The sequence below is a fragment of the Rhinatrema bivittatum genome, chromosome 5, assembly GCF_901001135.1.
Source record: "Rhinatrema bivittatum chromosome 5, aRhiBiv1.1, whole genome shotgun sequence".
Lineage (NCBI taxonomy): Eukaryota > Metazoa > Chordata > Amphibia > Gymnophiona > Rhinatrematidae > Rhinatrema > Rhinatrema bivittatum.
This window is the reverse complement of record NC_042619.1, coordinates 349,084,811-349,104,001: the sequence shown is the minus strand read 5'-3', so window position 1 is coordinate 349,104,001 and position 19,191 is coordinate 349,084,811. Positions and strand designations below refer to the sequence as shown.

The 19,191-nt window shown below is 45.4% G+C and overlaps 1 protein-coding gene across 1 annotated transcript in view; it reads left to right on the top strand.

Annotated features, from left to right (window-relative positions):
- EFNB2 (ephrin B2) overlaps positions 1-19,191 on the top strand; it is a 112,816-nt gene that overhangs the window by 63,429 nt on the left and 30,196 nt on the right. Inside the window, exon 4 of the mRNA XM_029604543.1 lies at positions 7,515-7,619. Within this exon, the coding sequence (XP_029460403.1) occupies positions 7,515-7,619 (105 nt within the window). The remainder of the gene's footprint in view (positions 1-7,514; positions 7,620-19,191) is intronic.

Here is a 19,191-nt window from a genome sequence, read left to right as displayed (position 1 = left end):
ACGAGCTCCTTCCTTTAGTTGATAGGCATCCGAGGCTCCTTCTCCTCCTTCCTATATAGACTCCCAGGTTCCCTTCTCCAACAGGTGGATCCTCGATGCTCCTCCTGCTATATTCGGTTCTCCGGGATCCAGCAAGTTATTTATTTACATTTGAGATCCTGCAGTTTTCTTTGTACCTCAAAAGTGGGTAACATAATCATGATAAAATATACCCAAAATAGAAATACAGATTAAAATATAAAATGAATCCAAACTATCAGAACCCTCTTCTAGCATGCACGCCCTCTGGGTTCATTCGTCCTGCAGACAGAGCCCCCAGGGTTAGGCTATAGCAGCTGCTGCCTGGGGATGTGGGTCTAGGGCAACTGCCGGACAGGATCCAGTGCTGCCGAGTGGGAAGAGAGCTTGGTCCTGAGCAGGACTGCCAACACATTTTTTGTATGTAGTTTATTCCCTGCTGGAGAGGGTTGCAGCTGCAGCCAGCCTAGAGTTTTAATTGGACTTCAGTTTCATGTTCAATTGAAAACGTTTTGATCTTTGTTCAAAAAATATACTTTGGAAAATGTTGGCGAGATTTCTGAGAGTGGTTCTGGAGTCCTGCAGAAACTGAGGGCCAGACAGCAGAAGTTCCATTCTTAGGGAGGATGGGCATTGATGATGGTTGAGCCTGTCCTAGTTTTGCCTCCGTGCAGGCCGCAACTCAGCAGTCCTGCAATCATAAGGGATTAAACCAGGACTGCTTCAGTTTCTTATGATCTGGCGTTATCTGGTGACCTTTCGGTCTGGGCTTTGACTCGAGGAATGTCTAATAAGGTATAGTGGGTGCCCCACGGAGACCCCACTGGACAGCTTTGCAGGAACTACGGCTCCACCAGCCTGTTAACAGGGAAGTAGTGCAATAAAAACAAACCTAGCTGAGATATCAAGAGCTTAGGGCTGTAGCTTACAGAACCATGCAGCAGCATTCAATACCGCACCAAGGAGACTCACAGAAACAAAACCATTCCCAAAATGCTTAATTTTGTGTCCTTAAATCTTCAATAGGGGAACGAAGCCTTAGTTTTATGAGGGCCAGTTTTCCGTAGGCCATTTAGTGGTCAAGTTAACCAGCTAAAGTAAGCCGAATAACTTCTCCTGTGCATCCAGTGGGATAAATGTCCCGCTGCAGGTACTTGTTTAAAGAGATCCAACTAACTTTAAAACATAACTGGTTATGTTTGAATTTAGCCAGTTAGGTTTTAAAGTTAGCCAAATATATATAGCTGGGTAACTTGCTCCGCTGGATCCACCAGGAGCAGGTGAAGGAGACGCTCGCTCCTGGCAGGGATAGTTTTTTGCCACCTGGAGGGGGGATTGAATGGAGGAGCTGGGGGATTGAATGGAGGAGCTGGGGGAGGGGGAGATATTGGTCTAACTTTGTTTGAGACTGTGAGGAGGGGGCTTTCAAAGTCTGGGAGGGGGGGAGGTTGCGACTTGCAATTGCAAATTTAAAAATGAAACTGGGGGGAAAAGTGGGGGTAGGGGGAAGAGAGAAGCCTGGAAATTTTAGGAGTTTCAGGAGAGATGGGCGAGACGGGCGATTTACTGAAATGCTTGAGAGCCGTGGGTCCTTGGATATCTTTTTTTTTTAATGCTGACACTGACGGTGCTACTTATCTGGATATCTTTAAAAGATAAGTGGGCAAGTTAACAAGTTGTCTGGATGACTTTAGACCTCTTCTGAAACAGGTCTAAAATGATCCGGCTAACCCAGCCGAATGTACCCGATGTTTGGCAAGGTTAGCCGGATATCTCAGCCCCTCCCAGAACGCCCCTGGAGCATCTATTTATTTATTTATTTTAATCCGGCCAGATTATAGCAGGATAACTACTTATACAGCTTTAATTTAGCCAGATGAGTGGCTGAATATGCCACATTTGCTATTTAGATGGATAACTTTTGAGTTTTCTGTCTGAATAGGTTTTGAATGTATACCACCATGATTTTAGCATGCACTTTCCGACTTACTTTTTAGCCTGTTTTCAAAAGAGAGAGAAGGTTTGAGATTGCTGGGTCTGTGTGTCTGTATTCCACCTAATAGGTATCCTATCCTCATCAAAATTTCAGGATATTTCAGAGAGCATGCGAGGAGTCTGGCAGAGTGTTGTTGGTTTTTTTTATGCATGAATATCCATGCATGTCTTAAAGTATGCTCTCTTGCTTCTGTGTTGTAATTTGTGTTTCTCTGTTGATAAGAGGACTGAATTAGTCATGAGACCTTGGCTGAAAGGACCCCTCTCTCTAGCTCAGCAAAGTTTTTTACTACTGAGCATGTGCAGGAGCTCTCATGTATGCGCTGCCCTGTGAATCAGTCAAGGACATGTATCTTCTCCTTATTAAAAGTTTTTAATTTACTCCTTTTTGGCGACATACACCATTGATGCACCAGGCACTTTCAACACAGCATTGGTGCACCAGGCACAAAAGTCCTCTGTGCTGTTGGCACACAGAATTACATATCTGGTGAAGACTTTTTTTTTTTTTTTTTTTTTTTTTACTTCTTTGGTGGCCAGAGACAAGATGGGTGCTCTTCAGCCTCTCCTGTCCACTGCAGCTTCCACGCCATACCTATCAGGCCTGCCAGCCATGGAAGTTAGTCTCCTTCATTGGACAACCCTCCCCCCCTACCCCTGCTACTGGAGCATCCAGCCACTACTCAGAGGATGCAGAGCAGGAAGAGATCTAGCCGAAAGTCCCCCAGGACTTTTCCCCTCCAAGGCAACTGCAATCTCCGCCTTGATTGCCATCTTCTTCAATGGGGCCACAAGGGATACCTTCAGTACTTTTATCTGACCTGCAAGAGCATTTGTCCCCACCAGAAGACCTCTACTTTTTCAGGTTTCTGGAAAAGTTGGGGAAGGCCACTGGCGTCAAAGTCTGAACAGTCAAGGAGCTTTGCATGGAAACTTTTGGCATTCTTCAGATTCTGGAAAGTCCTTCCAAGCCAGCAGTGATCCCAGTGCATCATATTCTTAGGGATCTGCAAAGGAGAATGTGGGACAATCCAGCCTCCTGGCCACCAGTAGCATGAAACTAAACCTTAAATACAGAATTCAACGGACTCCTGGGTTTGGAGCAGTTACACTACCAGACCAATCTGTGGTGGTGGATTCTGTGTGAAAATGAGCTGAGATCATCAGAATTTATTTTTTTTACACACCCCTGGGCAGAGAATCAAGGTTATTGGGCCAATTTTGGGAAGAAAGTCTTTCAGAGTTTGAGGCTCAATGGGAATTACATGAGTGCATGTGCAAGCTGAAGCCTCTGGTAGAATCTCTAGATTGGGAGCAGGAAAGTTGTCGGCAGGCTTTTCTGGATGGAGAAAAGTGAGAGTGCCATCTTATCCAGTTAGTGTACAGGCTCTTTGGCACTGTGGAAGAATCATCTGCAACAGTCGGATGGCCTGTTTGAGAGCCTGCAGGCCTGTATGAAGATGTTCCTGATAAGTTGGCCAAGGTCCCTTGCTCCGGGGAACATCTCTTCATGAATATAAGGTCAGGGAGGCTGTAGCCCAGATTAAGGAGCAGCACACAGCCATTCAGCCTTTGTTAGCGGGAGCAGAACAGCCTTCTTCTTCTAGGCATCCTTGCTTCCCTTTTAAGTGCTTCTTTTTCCAGATATGCTCCTTCCACCAATATCAGTGATATCCTGCTCCATATGCACTGCTGCGGCAACAGCTTCCAGCATGCGGATGTCCGTGTGAGAGAGGTCAGCGTAACATACCACAGCAAGCCCAGCCCAAGTTGAAGAACCCCGCCTGGGTGGGGAAGGTGGATGGTCTAATGAACTCCCTCTTGAGATTCTTCTTATATTGCTCTGGTCTCCGAAATGGGTAATAGGTAGACTCTACCATGGGGGTGGCATTTTACTGGGCATTAGGTCTATGGCAGAGTCGAAATAATTCTTCATGGGGGAGTGGAGTGAGAATTGCCTAGAACAGCCTCCCCAATTAACCCTAGGCATGGGGGGGGGGGGGTTTCCATCTTCTTAGGGCACAAGGAGGTGTAGGGATCCTTGCCTGCACAGTGTAGGCATAGGTTGAGCAATCTTTGCTCATGTTTCTCCTCTTTAGAGAGCTTGGCTTAATCCAGCAGGCATGGGTTCCTCCTTGGATGCTGGCTGTGGCAAACGCTGGGCAAGGAATAACATAGGCCTCTGAATCCTGGGGGCCAGGTGGGCATAGCGTTGAGGCAACTCCTGTTCTCAGGATCTTTTTTGGAAACAGATGTCAGTCTTCGGCACCAGGGATATATGGTATATATACCAGTAGCAGAGGCACATCATTGTAGAAGGATTTGTGTCTTTCCTTACCTGAATCTTTTTCTCAAGCAGGAGTGTCAGACTCCCTTGAAAAGACAATCCAGCTTCTTCAGTCACTAATTTTCATAGCCAATTTTGCCAAGTTGAACCTCATCCCAGAGAATCAAGTTCACCGGAGCTTGATTCTCTGGGAGCTTTTAAAATACGCGTCACTCACAAACATCCCGCATACTCCTGTCTATGATGTTTTTAGTGCGTGCAAGGATTTTAAAGTTCGGCCCACGTTGATGCAACATCATAGCGACCACATGCATCACTGCCGCCATATGTCACAGGACAACCAGGATTACTCAGGTCAGTCCTCGATACCACTGCAGCAAGTTCTGAACCTGTGATCGAAGATAAAAAGCCTAATCTGATGGAGGAAATGCTCTCTCATCTGATGAGCATGGACAGACTCATCAGATGAGAGAGCATTTCCTCCATCAGATTAGGCTTTTTATCTTCGATCACAGGTTCAGAGCTTGCTGCAGTGGTATCGAGGACTGACCTGAGTAATCCTGGTTGTCCTGTGACATATGGCGGCAGTGATGCATGTGGTCTCTATGATGTTGCATCAACGTGGGCCGAACTTTAAAATCCTTGCACGCACTAAAAACATCATAGACAGGAGTATGCGGGATGTTTGTGAGTGACGCGTATTTTAAAAGCCAGAAGTTTCACACACATATTTACGCCTGTGCAAGTAACAAAAAAAAAAAAGGGGGTGGAGTTGGGGGCAGAGCATGGGCATTCTAAGGCGGGGCCAATTGTTGTGTGTAACTCTGTATTTTGAAAAAGGAGGATGCAGCTCGCAGTGGTTTGTTAGCTGCACAACTTTACTACTGCTCTTGATGAGGAGCAAGGCTGCAGGTCCTAGCATTTTTGGGCTTACATGACAGGCAGGCCTATATTGTAAAACCCACGGGAGAGCTCCGAGGAGAGCGCCCGCTCTCCCGACGCGCGCACAGGCCACTCTCCTGTACGCGCGCGAGTTTGACAGCTGACGCTCAATTTTGCCGGTGTCGGTTCTCAAACCTGCTGACGGCCACGGGTTCGGAAAATGGACGCCGGTATAATTGAGCGTCTGTCTTCCGACCCGTCGGCCGCGGGCCGATTGTACTTTTTTTTTTTTTTTTTTTTACTTTTTTATTTTTGGGGCCTCCGACTTAATATCGCCATGATATTAATTTGGAGGGTGTATAGAAAAGCAGTTTTTTTTCTGCTTTCTGTACACTTCCCTGGCGCCGGCAGAAATTAACGCCAGCCTTTGGGCAGGCGTTAATTTCTGAAAGTAAAATGTGCGGCTTGGCTGCACGTTTTGCTTTCTGGATCGCGCAGGAATAACTAATAGGGCCAGCAACCTGCATTTGCATGGTAAGGATGGTATGAAATGTACTCGTAGCCTGAGTATGTTTTATTTTCTTTGCTCCAGCTTAGCCCAGGTGAAAGTGGCTCTCTTACCTCGTCAGGTTGTCAGTCCACCTTCTGCTTCCCTGGGATCAGTCTGGCTCTACTAACTCAAGAGAGAGGGGTCATCTGAGCCTTCTCTCCCTCAACTTGACGGTATGGGTATTGAGCGCTCAATAGTTCTTCATTGTCTTCTTCATTGTCACTATCTGAGGAGGTTGAGGACATTATGATTTTGGCCAGCCAGGAAGTCATCTACAAGAAGAAAGTAGAATTTTAAATGGGAAGAATTTTTCATTTGGTGTTAGGCTGGCTTCCTGAACCCATTTGTCTGAGCTCCAAAAGACCTGCTTTCTCCTTTTTCTCTTTGGGCCTCAATATATCAACAATTAAAGTGTATTTCAGTGCCATTGCCACTCACTACCATCAGGTGGATTGAAAACAGATCTCATCCATCTTCTGGTATCAACGTTTATGAAGGTTTTGTGGCATACGAGACTTTCGGTTGTGAAGCCAGGTTCTTATGGCCTGGATTGGCCACTGTTGGAGACAGGATGCTGGGCTTGATGGACCCTTGGTCTGACCCAGTATGGCATTTTCTTATGTTCTTATGATTTCACTGTTGTCTTGGCGCAACCTATGAGGCCTCCCTATGAGCCATTGGAGTTGTCTTCTTGCCTGAAAAGTGCTATTCCTAGTCTCCATCACTTTGGCTAGAAAAGTGAGCTTTAAGCATTGGTTCAAAATTCTCTAAAACAAGGTGGTGCTCCATACCCAGCCTAAGTTTCTGCCCAAAGTGGTTTTTGCTTTTCATTTGAATCAAGCCATTATTTTGGCCTTCTTCTTTCCAAGACTTAATGTAAACACTGGACTATAAAAGGGCTTTAGCCTATTATCTGAAAAGAACTCAACCACATCATTTTACTCAACTTTTCATCCCCTATGAGCCTAACAGACTGGGAGTGGCTGTTGCCAAATGCATATTGTCAAACTGGCTGGCAGACTGTATTGCACATTGCTATCCTCTGGCTGGCCTCCACAGACTGTCAAGGTTTATCAGGTAAGAGCCATGGCTACCTTAGTGGCTGACCTAAGAGCCATGTTCATTGAAGATATCTGCAAGACTGCAATTTGGTTGTCCATTAACAGTTTCATGTCTCATTGTCTGAACAGTCAAGAAACATCAGTAATTTTGGGCAAGCAGTTTTATACAGCCTTTTCACCTTGTAGTCCACTCTCAGTAAGTGATCCATTACGCAACCTTCAGCTTGGTATTCCCCACATGTCATGGCTAATTCAGCCCTTCTTGTTGAGAGAGAAAGCAAGTTTGTTTACCATAAACAGGGTTCTGAGTACACACCAGGATGAATTAGCCATGCTTAATATCCACCGGCCTCCCTGGAGAGTAGACTACCTAGCTAAAGCTAATCCCTACAATTGACTGAGGGACTCTTGAGGCAGCACATGTGCGGGATCTTCCACACATGCTCAGTAGCAAAATTTTACAGAGCTAGAGAGAGGGGTCCATTCAGCAGTCGGATGACATCACCCACTTGTCATGGCTAATTCATCCTGCTGTCTATGGAGATCCCATTTATGATGATCAAACTTGATTTCTCTTAAAGAAAAATTCAGCTCGTGCATTTCTCCACATTTTGGCATAAAGAATATTGTGTTCTAAAGCTTGTCATGCTACATGAGATAATATACTTTACGACTTGGATATGTGTTTTCTGTTTATAGTGCAATTGTTTGCTTCCTGCAGATGCTGATTCTTCTGGGTCCTCTTGGAATGTTGTTCCAACAAGACATTCAGCGCAGGAGCCTGGTACAAATGGGAAAAGCTCTACAACCAGTCCATTTGTAAGAGGTAGATATTCAAAATTTAATGTTTAAGTACGTTAACTGGATAAGACTTATCTGGCTTATAAGGGATATTCAGCAACATGAATATCCCCAAAGAAATCACTAGTTAGCCAAATAAGTCTTATCTAGCTAACTTTAGACCTGTTATTGAGCTAAGTTAAGTTAACCCTTTTCCCACCCACCTCCTAGCCTTATCTAGCTAAGTACTTATTTGGATAAGCTTCAGCTGCCCCTACTAACCCAGCTAGGTGACATTGAATATCACCCTCCTTATGTCCCTGCAGGTAGATAGAGCTTTTTTTATGCCACCTAATGGAACGTCTTCCTTAAGATGTTTCTTGTGGCTGTAAATTTATCAGTAAAATCATGAACTGGCTAAAAAACATTTTGCCTGGTGAAATAAAATAGAAGACTGTTTCTCCTCATGCCCATTGGTGGACGGTGCATACTTGAAAATCTCTACTTGTATTTTACAATTTGAAAACTCCGATCTAGATAATCTGACTTGTTGCTTTCAAGAGTTGGTGCTTGAGTGACACTTCATATTCTCAAAGTTTTTTTGTTTTGTTTTTTTTTAACTAGTTTTCAAAACTGTTTGTCACAAGATGGGAAAATCTCTTTATAGTAGGGCCTTTTAATTGTTAACTGCGTCGGCAGTTGAGAGCATTATCAAACCTGACTTCAACAGTAAATTTTGTAAGCGGCTGTAACGTAGTAACAGAGAGGGCCATATTCAGCTGTTATCCAGTTGAGCAAGTTAAGCCAGATAAACATTTCCGGTTAATTTGAGAAGGATATCCAGTGCGTGGCTGTGCAACTTGATATTACCTGGCTATCTGAAAGTTAGCCAGATAGGTTTATCCTGAGCAAGGCCGAATATCAGTATGTATCTGGCTAAGTAGCTCATCTAGCCCAATAACTAGCCGGGTAAATAGTTTATCCAACTAAGTGCTGGTTGCTGAACATGGGCAAATATTGAAACGGTGCTGCTTATCCAGCTACCTGGCACCGAATAGTGACCGCTTAGAAAAATGACGGCAGAAAAAGACACAAATGGCCCATCCAGTCTGTCCAGCGCGCGCTGTGCATGTTACCCCTGTAGTTTATTAACATCCTAAGCATTCTTTGTTTTTTATCCCATATCGTTTTGAATTCTGGTACCATTTTTTTTTCTCCACCACCCTTTCCTGGAGCTTCATATCCTGCCCCCCTTGTTCCAGAGCATACTTTCCATTAAAAGACGTTTCCCTCTTGTATGTTACTAATACATTTCAGAATCCATATTGTATTCCCCCCACCACCACCTCTCCTTTCCTCTAGGGTACACGTCTTTAGATTCTCAAGTCTCATATCGTATGACTCCTGATGCAGACCCTGCACCATTTTGGTTGCCTTTCTCTGGATAGGCTCGATCCTCTCTCTCTCTGTGTGTGCTTTCTGAGATGTCGTCTCCAGAATTGAACGCAGTGTTCCAGATGAGGCCTCAGTATTGACCTATACAGGGGCGTGTTAGCCTCCTTTTCCTGCTAGTTAAGTTAGCATACCTCTGTCATACAGACGTCTCCAGACAAATGCTTTTGAAAATTATCATCTCAATTTCTGTCGCACGTCTTCTGAAAATGCAAAGACGCTATATTAACCAGCTCACCGTTATCTACGTGTTTATTTACACCTTCAAAAAATTCTAAAAGATTGGTAACGGAAGACTTCCCTTAGCATAGAAGTAGGTTGTCTATTCCCCTTTAAGACACGTCTGTCTATATGGCCAGTGATTTTGTTTTTACGAATGGCTGCTACCATTTGGCTTAGCAATGACATCAGGCTCAGTAGTCTATGGTTTCCTGAATCAACCCTGGAGCCCTTTAAAAAATAAAATCGGCATCACGTCGGCCGCCTCCTAGTTTTCAGGTGTCCTGGCTGTTCTAAACGATAGGCCACAGATTACTAGTAACGGGTTTGCAATGTCATGTTTTTTGTTTGGTTTTTTTTTTAGAATTCTGGGATGGATGCTATCTGGTCCTAGTGATTTGTTATGCTTTAGTTTCAGTCTCGTTTATTACATTCTCCATTATCGCAGTTATTTGTTTTGGTTGTTCAGAATCGTTACCGTTAAAGAATGCTTCAGGTGGGGATACAATTCCAATATCCTCCTCAGTAAAGACGGAGGCAAATAATTCATTCAGTTTTTCTGCTGTTTCCTTGTCCTCGCTGAGCACCCCTTCTAGCAACCTAAATGACTCCCTCACGGCCTTTTTGCTTCGAATGTACTTGAAAAAGGTTTTATTATTTAGTTTTTGCCTCTCTGGTAAGCTTCTTCTCAAATTCTCTGTTAATGTTTTACATCTGACTTAACAGTGCTTATGCTCGTGCTCATTTTCATCATTTTGGGTCTGCTTTCCATCTTTTAATGATAGCAATTAGAAGCTTTAACTGCCTCTTTAACCTCACCATTAAACCATTTGCTCTTCCCTTTTTATCTGGGCTTTTTAAACACTGTCCACAACTCATGCAAACTTTTAACCTTTGCAACTGCTCCTTTCAGGAACTAATTTCCTCATTTTATCACAGTCTGCATTTTTAAATTATATGCTGCTGCAGTAGTTTTACATAATGTCCTCCCCCTCTGTTAAATGTGATTGCTTTATAATCACTATGCTAGCAGCTTCACCCGGGTAACCCCTTGCATCAGGCAATGCATTCCACTGAGGACTGGATCTGAAATGTCTATTCTAGGACCAGCTGCTCCATGAAGCAGTCATTTATGGCATCTGGAAACTTAACCTCTCTAGCATGTCCCGAAAAGACACTGATCCAGTCAATACTGGTGTAACTTAAAGCTTTCATTCCTCTTCATCCAGTCGGACCAGTCCAGGCGAATGGGCTTTGCTCACCGACCAGCAGATGGAGACAGAGAGCTAACAGGTTCGCTGATGTCACTCCATATGTGTCCATGCTGACCTCAGCCTGCCAGTATTCTCTGTCTCCAGCAGATGGTAGGCAAGCATCCTGTGCTGTGGATCATGGCCCAGTTAGGCTGGGTGAACAGGAGAGTGAGTTTAGTGGGCAGCTCCTGCGATTTAAAAAGCTGGTTTTCCCCTTCCTCAGTAGAGCATAGCCCTGACACAGACCATCTCCTAATATGCATCCCCTGAGGTGAAAGCCGAGGCTCCCTCCCCCATAGTTGAGCAGAGGTTTGGATCACTTTGGGCTCCAGTGGTGAAAGCCTATGCTTCCTCCCTCAATATTGCAGGGCTTGGGCTAGGGGGACTCCCAGGGGGGAGATACAGTTGGTTCCCTTTTTTATTTCCCCCCTTCCCTGCTGCTCTTCCTAATAAATAAATAAGTCTCCGGGGGCTCTAATTCATCTGGAGTGCGTATCTCCTGTGGCTATTTTTAAGGGACCCCGTCAAAGCCGCCCCCCGGGCAGCGTGTGAGTTATGCTGGTGTTTTGTGGATCCTTGGTTCGGCTGATCAATATGAATTGATCGGTCGATAGGCGGTTCAAAACAGGAGACGGTTCAGTTAAAGGTGAATTTAATATCACTTGTACGCGAAGTTTAAAACAGAACAGTCAGACGACGTGCAAATGATGTAAAACAAATCAAAGAATCTGACTGCAGTCTTTAGATGTCATAGAAAAACAATTGCATCAGAACAAAAATATATTCATATATGTATATATATATTAAACAAATTGCTAAAATATCTAATAAGCAGAAACTCCTAAAATTCAGAGAATAAAATTATTAACTAGAATTCAAAATAATTTGAAGTAAAATAACAAAAAGCAGCAGACAAGGAGCACAAAGTGAATTACCAGCCTTATTCCGTTGAAGTCTGTTGCCAAGGCAACCTGAACGCCACAGCGAAGCTGTTTATATCCCTCAGCCGATAAAGCAAGCAGCTGAGGGATATATTCTCTGTCCCGCGCTGAAGCTCCCCACCAATCAGCACAGGAAATAATTAGTGTGTCACGGGACCCTTCGGTACGCGTGCACGCGCGCGACGACGTCACCGCGCACGTGAAAGAAGGCACGGGAACGAGAAGTCCCAGCAGGGGACTGGTGCGCGCGCTCGATGACGTCACCACGCGCGCATGTGCAAGGCCAGTGAACGCCGGTCCCGGTCAAGCCGACTCCGAGACCGACGTGCCGCAAGCCCCGAGGCAACCAGACTACCCCCCCCCCCGAAAGAAAGGAAGAGGTAAAGAACCCCCTAGCAGTGTGTGTACAGGTGTCAGGGGGAGCAAGGGAGCATTGCTTGAGATGTTGCGCCTGATGCAAACGTGAACTAAAACCAGGGCTGTTTAAAAATGCTTAAAAATCAGGAGATTAAAGAACCAGGGTTTTAAGAAATGATGAGAAATGAGAATTTGAGTCATGAGGAATTAATTGTAACGAGAGAGGGAGGGGATTACAACACTAAGAATGACGAGAGTTTTTTGGATTAGAAGTACGGAGGATAAGATGTAATGAAACATGATTTATAATGCTCTGATTGCCATATATTAATTTAAAATGTGCTGATTTTATACATTAGCTGTTGGATATCTTTTCTGTCACACGTTCCTCATATTTTAATAAGTGGTCTGGATTTGTTGTAGAATATTGCATCAGGTTTATTTTCTGACATTATGAGTGTTATTTTGTAAACCGTTGTGATCTGGATTTGCCTTGAGCATCCCTTGCAGTTGGGATCTGGGCACTTTGAGGGGTGTCTGGTATCTACCCTTCTTTGGGAGGGGGGGGGGGTGCTGTAACTGTCCTGCTCACTGGATTGCCCTCCTGCCTTCGGGGCGGGGTCCGCAGTGGGCCCCTGGTCCGACCTGAGTAAGCCTGTCTCAGAGGCACATGAGGCCGCATTGCCTCGCTCACAGTTCCCTGCCTCGAGTCGCTCCTACTCCCTGCTGGGGGCCACCCTTGCTCTTTTGAACGTAGCCTCGTCTAAAGTTCCTGTTCCTGCCTCCCTTCCTGACCTTGACCGCTTCTCTCCTTGCTTTGCTTCTGTTTTTTATTGCTGCCTGCCTGACCTGGTCTCTGCTTGTACCCTGCCAGCTCCGGCCTTAGCCTGCCTGCCTGCCTTGCCTGCGTTCCTGTCTCTGGCCTTCTGGGGTCCTGGCTGTCTGGTTCCCTGCCTTGCCTTTCACTCTGGTTTTTTTTGTTTTGTTTTAGTTTTGCCCTGCCCTAGTCTTGCTCCGTGCTTGTTTAGTCTTGTTCCTGCCTTGTCTAGTTTGTCTGTCCTTTTAGTGCACTCCTTGTTCCTCGTCTCCTGGGCCTCCCTTCTCTACCCTGCAGCCAGTGTACTCTCAGGGGCGCCCTCTCGTACCCCCAGCACCTCCAGCCAGGTCCTGCCCGCCCTGCAGTCCTGTGCTGTCCCTGCTCGGGGATTACTGTAACCGGCCTGCGAGGCTGCTTTTGTTTAGCAAGTGTTTGGATTTGCCTGAACATGAAATCTTAGATGACTTAGAGGTGAGGAGGTTTCTCCAGAGACTTCCTGTTCCTTTCAGGCGTCAGTTCTTCTGTTGTGCTGTAAGGTGGTGAATGAAAAGGCTATTTCTGGAAGCTGTGTTTTTTGGGTAAGGCCTTGCCTGAATACACTTGAATGCCTTGCTTTGAGAGTCCTGACTCTCTCTTTTTTTTCATAGGCAGGGCTGCGTTCGGCCTCCCCCCTGGAATGTCACAGAGCAGCAATTTGATCTTATTTGTCATTTTGAAGTTACTGCTTTGATGTGGGCATCAGGGAGGAGACCTCTTCTCTTCCAAGGCCTTGCAGACACTTTAGTCAGTATCCCTCCCTATTCTGGAGTAGGTTTGGTACATCTCATTCATCTGGACTGGTCTGACAGACGAAAGAGAAATTACTTTGCTTACGCAGTCCTTTCGTCTGAACGGGTGAGCACGTTATATTGCTTTATCTTCCAGCTTCTCAGTTACTTGTTGTTGGAAACCCTATGGTCATTAAAGTTATAATGTTGTCCAGAGTTAGCTGGTTACGGATCGTACTGGCAAGCTGTGGTCAGCATGGATGTCTACAGGGATTGACATTAGTGAACCCGTTAAGCTCTGTCTCCATCTGCTGGTCAGTGAGCATAACCTGTTAGTCTGGACTGGTTTGACCGGACTCAAGGAAAGGAAATGATCAATTATCAAGTAATTTCTTCTTATGGTGTTGCTAGCTGAAATTTATATATTCGGCATTTCCTAGTCTTTCTTCATCTTGTCCAGGTGCTATACTCTTATCCATCAGGCATGGAATTTCTATCCATGAGATGACTCTATGCCATCTCTTACTTTACAGTGGCTTCCCTTCATCAGTTTCCTTGTGCCTTGTCACGTTGATAGAGTATATTTCTTGGTAGCACAGTGTCCCATCAGTTATCCCTGAAATGCCTGTAGTGTCATACATTCAGATTCAACAATTCAACTACTCAGACTTCTGGCATTCACATACAGACATTTTAAGGTACCGTATGTTTTTTATTTGTACTTTTATTTCTCATTGTATTCACAATCTGCTTATTAGCAAATGAAACGGGCAGTGTTCAGGACCAGCTGCTGCATGAAGTGGTTATTGATGGCATCTAGCACGTCCTGATGGGGGTAACTGAAGACGCCCATTATTATTGTGTTGACTATTTTAGTTGCCTTTCTAATTTCTGCTAGCATTTGTCTGTTTCTCTGCCTTGGCCAGGTGGATGCTAGTATACATTCAGTGCTATATTTTCACCCATTGCACAGGCAATTTCTATCCATAAGGATTCCATAGTACATTTTCTTTCTTATTTGACTATGCCATCCATTATATACAATGCCACCCTCCTCTACCACTCTGCCCTGCCCTGTCATGTGCATATAATTTATACCCAAAATCAGTGTCTCACTGGTTATCCTATCCTCCACTAGATCTCTGAAATGCCTATTATTTATTTATTTAACAGGTTTTTTTTATACCAATATTAAAATGCACATCATATCGGTTTACATTATAACAATGAAAGAAATGGAAAGTTACAATGAACAGGGGAAGGGGTAACAAGACAAACAATATAGGGAGTATAATTAAAGGCAGAGGTGAGATTAAAAGTGTAGTGTAAAAGAGAGGTAAAAAACTAATGGAACAAAAACTATTTACAAAATGCAGCAAAGGCATAAAATTACATATTTACAGTATTCAGCAAAAAATTAGTTGGATTAAGGAAGGTTACATCTGTAGAGCGCGGGTGAGCAGGCATGGGCAGGGGACGATGAGAAACTTAGTCTGGGAAGGCTTGGTGAAAAAGCCAAGTTTCTAGCATTTTTCGGAATTTTAAGGGGCATGGCTCAAGGCGGAGATGGAGAGGTAGGGTATTCCAGTGGGTGGGGCCCGCGATAGAGAAAGCACGATCTCTTGTGGCAGTAAGACGGGCTGTCTTGTGGGGGGATTTGCAGTGTGCATTTACGGTTCATCCTAGAAGGTCGGGAGGACTGGGAAGGTTTGAGTGGTTCATTTAGCCATGAGGAGTTTTGATTGTATATGGCTTTGTGTAAGATGGTATGGGTTTTGAAAAGTATACGGTAAGAGATGGGGAGCCAGTGTAATTCCTTCAGGACAGGAGTTATGTGGTCAGATTTCCGAGCATTGCTAATCATCCTAGCTGTCGCATTTTGGAGTATCTGTAATGGTCTGATAGTGGATAGGGGAAGGCCAAGGTAGAGGGAGTTACAATAATCACGTTTTGAAGATAGGGTAGCTTGAATGACAGTTTTGAGATCGTGTGTGTGGAGAAGGGGCTTGAGTTTTTTTATGACCATAAGTTTGTAAAATCCCCCTTTTTAAGACTGATGTAATATGGTTACGAACCGCAAGGCAATGCCATCCATTCTAACTCGTCAGTCTTATTTTTCAGACATTGGGCATTCACACACACAGACGTTTTAAAGTAAGTTTATTTGTATTCTCTTAGAACAAGCAGGATGGTAGCCCTCACATGTGGGTGACATCGTCCGATGGAGCCCGGCACGGAAAACTTTTGCCAAAGTTTCTAGAAGCTTTGACCAGCACACTGAGCATGCCCAGCCTGCCACTATCCATGCGTCCACGCGAGGTCCCCCTTCAGTTTCTTCTAGCAGCTTTGACCAGCACACTGAGCACGCCCAGCCTGCCACTATCCGTGCGTCCACGCGAGGTCCCCCCCCCTTCAGTCTCTTCTAGCAGCTTTGACCAGCACACTGAGCATGCCCAGCCTGCCACTATCCGTGCGTCCACGCGAGGTCCCCCTTCAGTTTCTTCTAGCAGCTTTGACCAGCACACTGAGCACGCCCAGCCTGCCACTATCCGTGCGTCCACGCGAGGTCCCCCCCCTTCAGTCTCTTCTAGCAGCTTTGACCAGCACACTGAGCATGCCCAGCCTGCCACTATCCGTGCGTCCACGCGAGGTCCCCCCCCTTCAGTTTCTTCTAGCAGCTTTGACCAGCACACTGAGCATGCCCAGCCTGCCACTATCCGTGCGTCCACGCGAGGGTCCCCCCCCTTCAGTCTCTTCTAGCAGCTTTGACCAGCACACTGAGCATGCCCAGCCTGCCACTATCCGTGCGTCCACGCGAGGTCCCCCTTCAGTTTCTTCTAGCAGCTTTGACCAGCACACTGAGCATGCCCAGCCTGCCACTATCCGTGCGTCCACGCGAGGTCCCCCCCCTTCAGTCTCTTCTAGCAGCTTTGACCAGCACACTGAGCATGCCCAGCCTGCCACTATCCGTGCGTCCACGCGAGGTCCCCCCCCTTCAGTCTCTTCTAGCAGCTTTGACCAGCACACTGAGCATGCCCAGCCTGCCACTAAGCGTGCGTCCACGCGAGGTCCCCCCCCTTCAGTCTCTTCTAGCAGCTTTGACCAGCACACTGAGCATGCCCAGCCTGCCACTATCCGTGCGTCCACGCGAGGTCCCCCTTCAGTCTCTTCTTTTCCAAGGTGCAGTTGCCTTGCGGTTCGTGGACCTCCTCTCTTTTTCTTATTTTCTCGAGTTTCGGGGGTTTTCCCCATCTTCCTCGTCGGGTCCCCCTTCGTGGTCTGTGCCTCTTCAGTGCGGTAGTTTTTTTTTTTTTTTTTTTTACTACCTTTTTGCTTCTTATAGTGGTCACCTCCTGACTACCCGCCATCATGGTGACTGCCAGTCATTGACCGCACACCGGGTGTTTTTTTTTTCATGGTGTCGTCCACTTTTCGTCGGTGCCCCCAGTGACCACGGACCATGTCCATCAGGGACAATCGAGTTGACATTCCGAGTTCACTTCAGTGCTTAGGAGGCACTGCCAAGCAAAGTTAGCAGATTGACAGTGGCACTCTCTGCTGCCTGGTTATCCCTCACAGTGTGTGCAAAAGTGTCTCTCTTACATCTACATAGTGTACGTATGTGCACTGCTAACTGACTCTTCTTGCACATACAAGAAAATTGTCCAACTGAGAAGAAACTGACACGGCTGCACTTCAAGCAGTTCACTGCCACTGTGGAAAGTCAGACAGAAATAAAAATCACTGCTGTTTGTTCACTGCTTCTTTATCTCCAGTGGACGGGTAGACTGCAGCAGAGCCTCTGTCTCTCTCTCTCTTACAGCGCTCTCACTGTGACTGCAGCAGTGAAGATAACACAAAGCCCTTTTCCAATACCTAAATTCTTCTCTATCCTTTTAGAAATATTTTCTTTCGCCGTAACAGGACTTCCAGAAATACAGCCTTCCTTGCGAAATTCAACAGACAGAGAATGGAGTTTCTTTGCACATTCTAAGACCTTTCGGTGGGAAAACGTCAGCATCATTGGATCCAGGTGCCAGCCATAGGTAGTGTTAAAAAAAAAAAAAATGTTCTTAATAGAACAAATATTGCTCCTGTAATCAGATTCATAAAGATCTGGAGGAATGGTATCATGGGCGGGGAGAATCTTGAAGATGAGTGTACTCTCCTGGTTGATGTACGTGTTTCAACATGTTCCTTGCTATTTGCCTGATGGTTTCTTCAACAATCTCGACAATGTGATGTCACATTTTATTTGGCATAATGAGCATCTCTGGAGGCCAAAGGAGATGGGCAGCATGGACCTCCCCAACATGCAGGCGGATTACTGAGCAGCTAGGCCACAGGGAGCCTTGGCATGGGTTACTACGTAGTATTTCCTGGAGACCTGTGTGGCGGAGGGAGCAGGGGGAGTACCTGCCATTTTAAGTTCAGAATATGAGCTCCCTGACAACTCAGCTGGGTATCGCGAGCAGTTGCTGGAGGCTGTGCGGCAGCTTGAGGGTAGTGAATGGGAGCCAGTTTCACTTTGGGAATTTGAGAAGGTTTTTTCCTTCGGGACGAGCGATTTTCAAGCTTTATAAAGCTATACTGAGTAGGCTCGTCGTGCGGTGGGACTGTATATCACAATGGGATAGGGGCTTGCAAATCTCATTAGATGAGGTTGAAAGAGGGCAGATTTGGAGAAGAGCTCATGGGCTGTCAATCTGTCCATGGAGGGGGAGCTTATGGTATGGATGGAACACCAAATTTATAGTTACCCCCCCTCTTTTATACTATCTTTTTCCTTGAGCTCCACAGGATTATGCTAGAGAGGCTGTGGTGCGGAGGAAACCTATCTGCATAGGTGGAGGCATTGTCTTTAGGTAACTTCTTTCTAGGAGGATATAGGAAGGAAAATAACAGATATGTGGGGGAGATTGTATCTTTGACACCGATCCTCTGCTTGCTGGGGAGGTCAACTTGCAGACCACTTGACTGCTGCGGGGCGGCACATCGCAGACTAGTAAGTCTGCGCCATCCATTGAAGCGTGGCAAAAAACAGATTCATGACCATTGCATTGACTGAGAAATTAACATTCATATTGAAACACAATTTAGCAATGTATGAAAAAATTGGGGGGTAAGGTTTAGGAGCACGTAAGGGTACGTGAGTAAATTTGCATGTGTGAAAAAAGAAAAAAAAGAGGTGGGCCAGGACGGGACCAATATTTACATAAGCAAGTTGCTGTTTTATGTATTTTACGCATGTAAATTTGGCAGCTTACTTGTGTATATTTACACCTGATCTATATCTGGAGTAAGTGTTAGTAAACGTCTTAAAAGTGAAATGCTGGCTGGGGGGGTCTGGGCTGGATGAAATGGGGGAGGTTGAGGCTGAAGAGCCAGGAGGATCGTGATGACGAACTGGTTGACTAATTGGAAAAATTGGTAATTTCATTGCTGCGCGCATGTTAGAAAACCTCTTGACTTAACACATATCAAATTTGACTTATAGGGGTTAAATGTGTGTAAATTACACAGGTAAAATCTCCATGCGTACAATTTTAGATCCAACTAAAAATATGCGAATATAGCAGTTGCATGCTACTTATCCAGATAAATTACGATTTATCTGGCTAAATCTTGAAATGGTCACTTATCCTGGCAAGTTCTGACTTATCTGGATAAATATTGACTCTTAGCTGGGCAAGTTCCGGCTTATCCGGATAAGTATTGACTCTTAGCTGGGCAAGCTCTGGCTTATCCGGATAAGTATTGACTCTTAGCTGGGCAAGTTCTGGCTTATCCGGATAAGTATTGACTCTTAGCT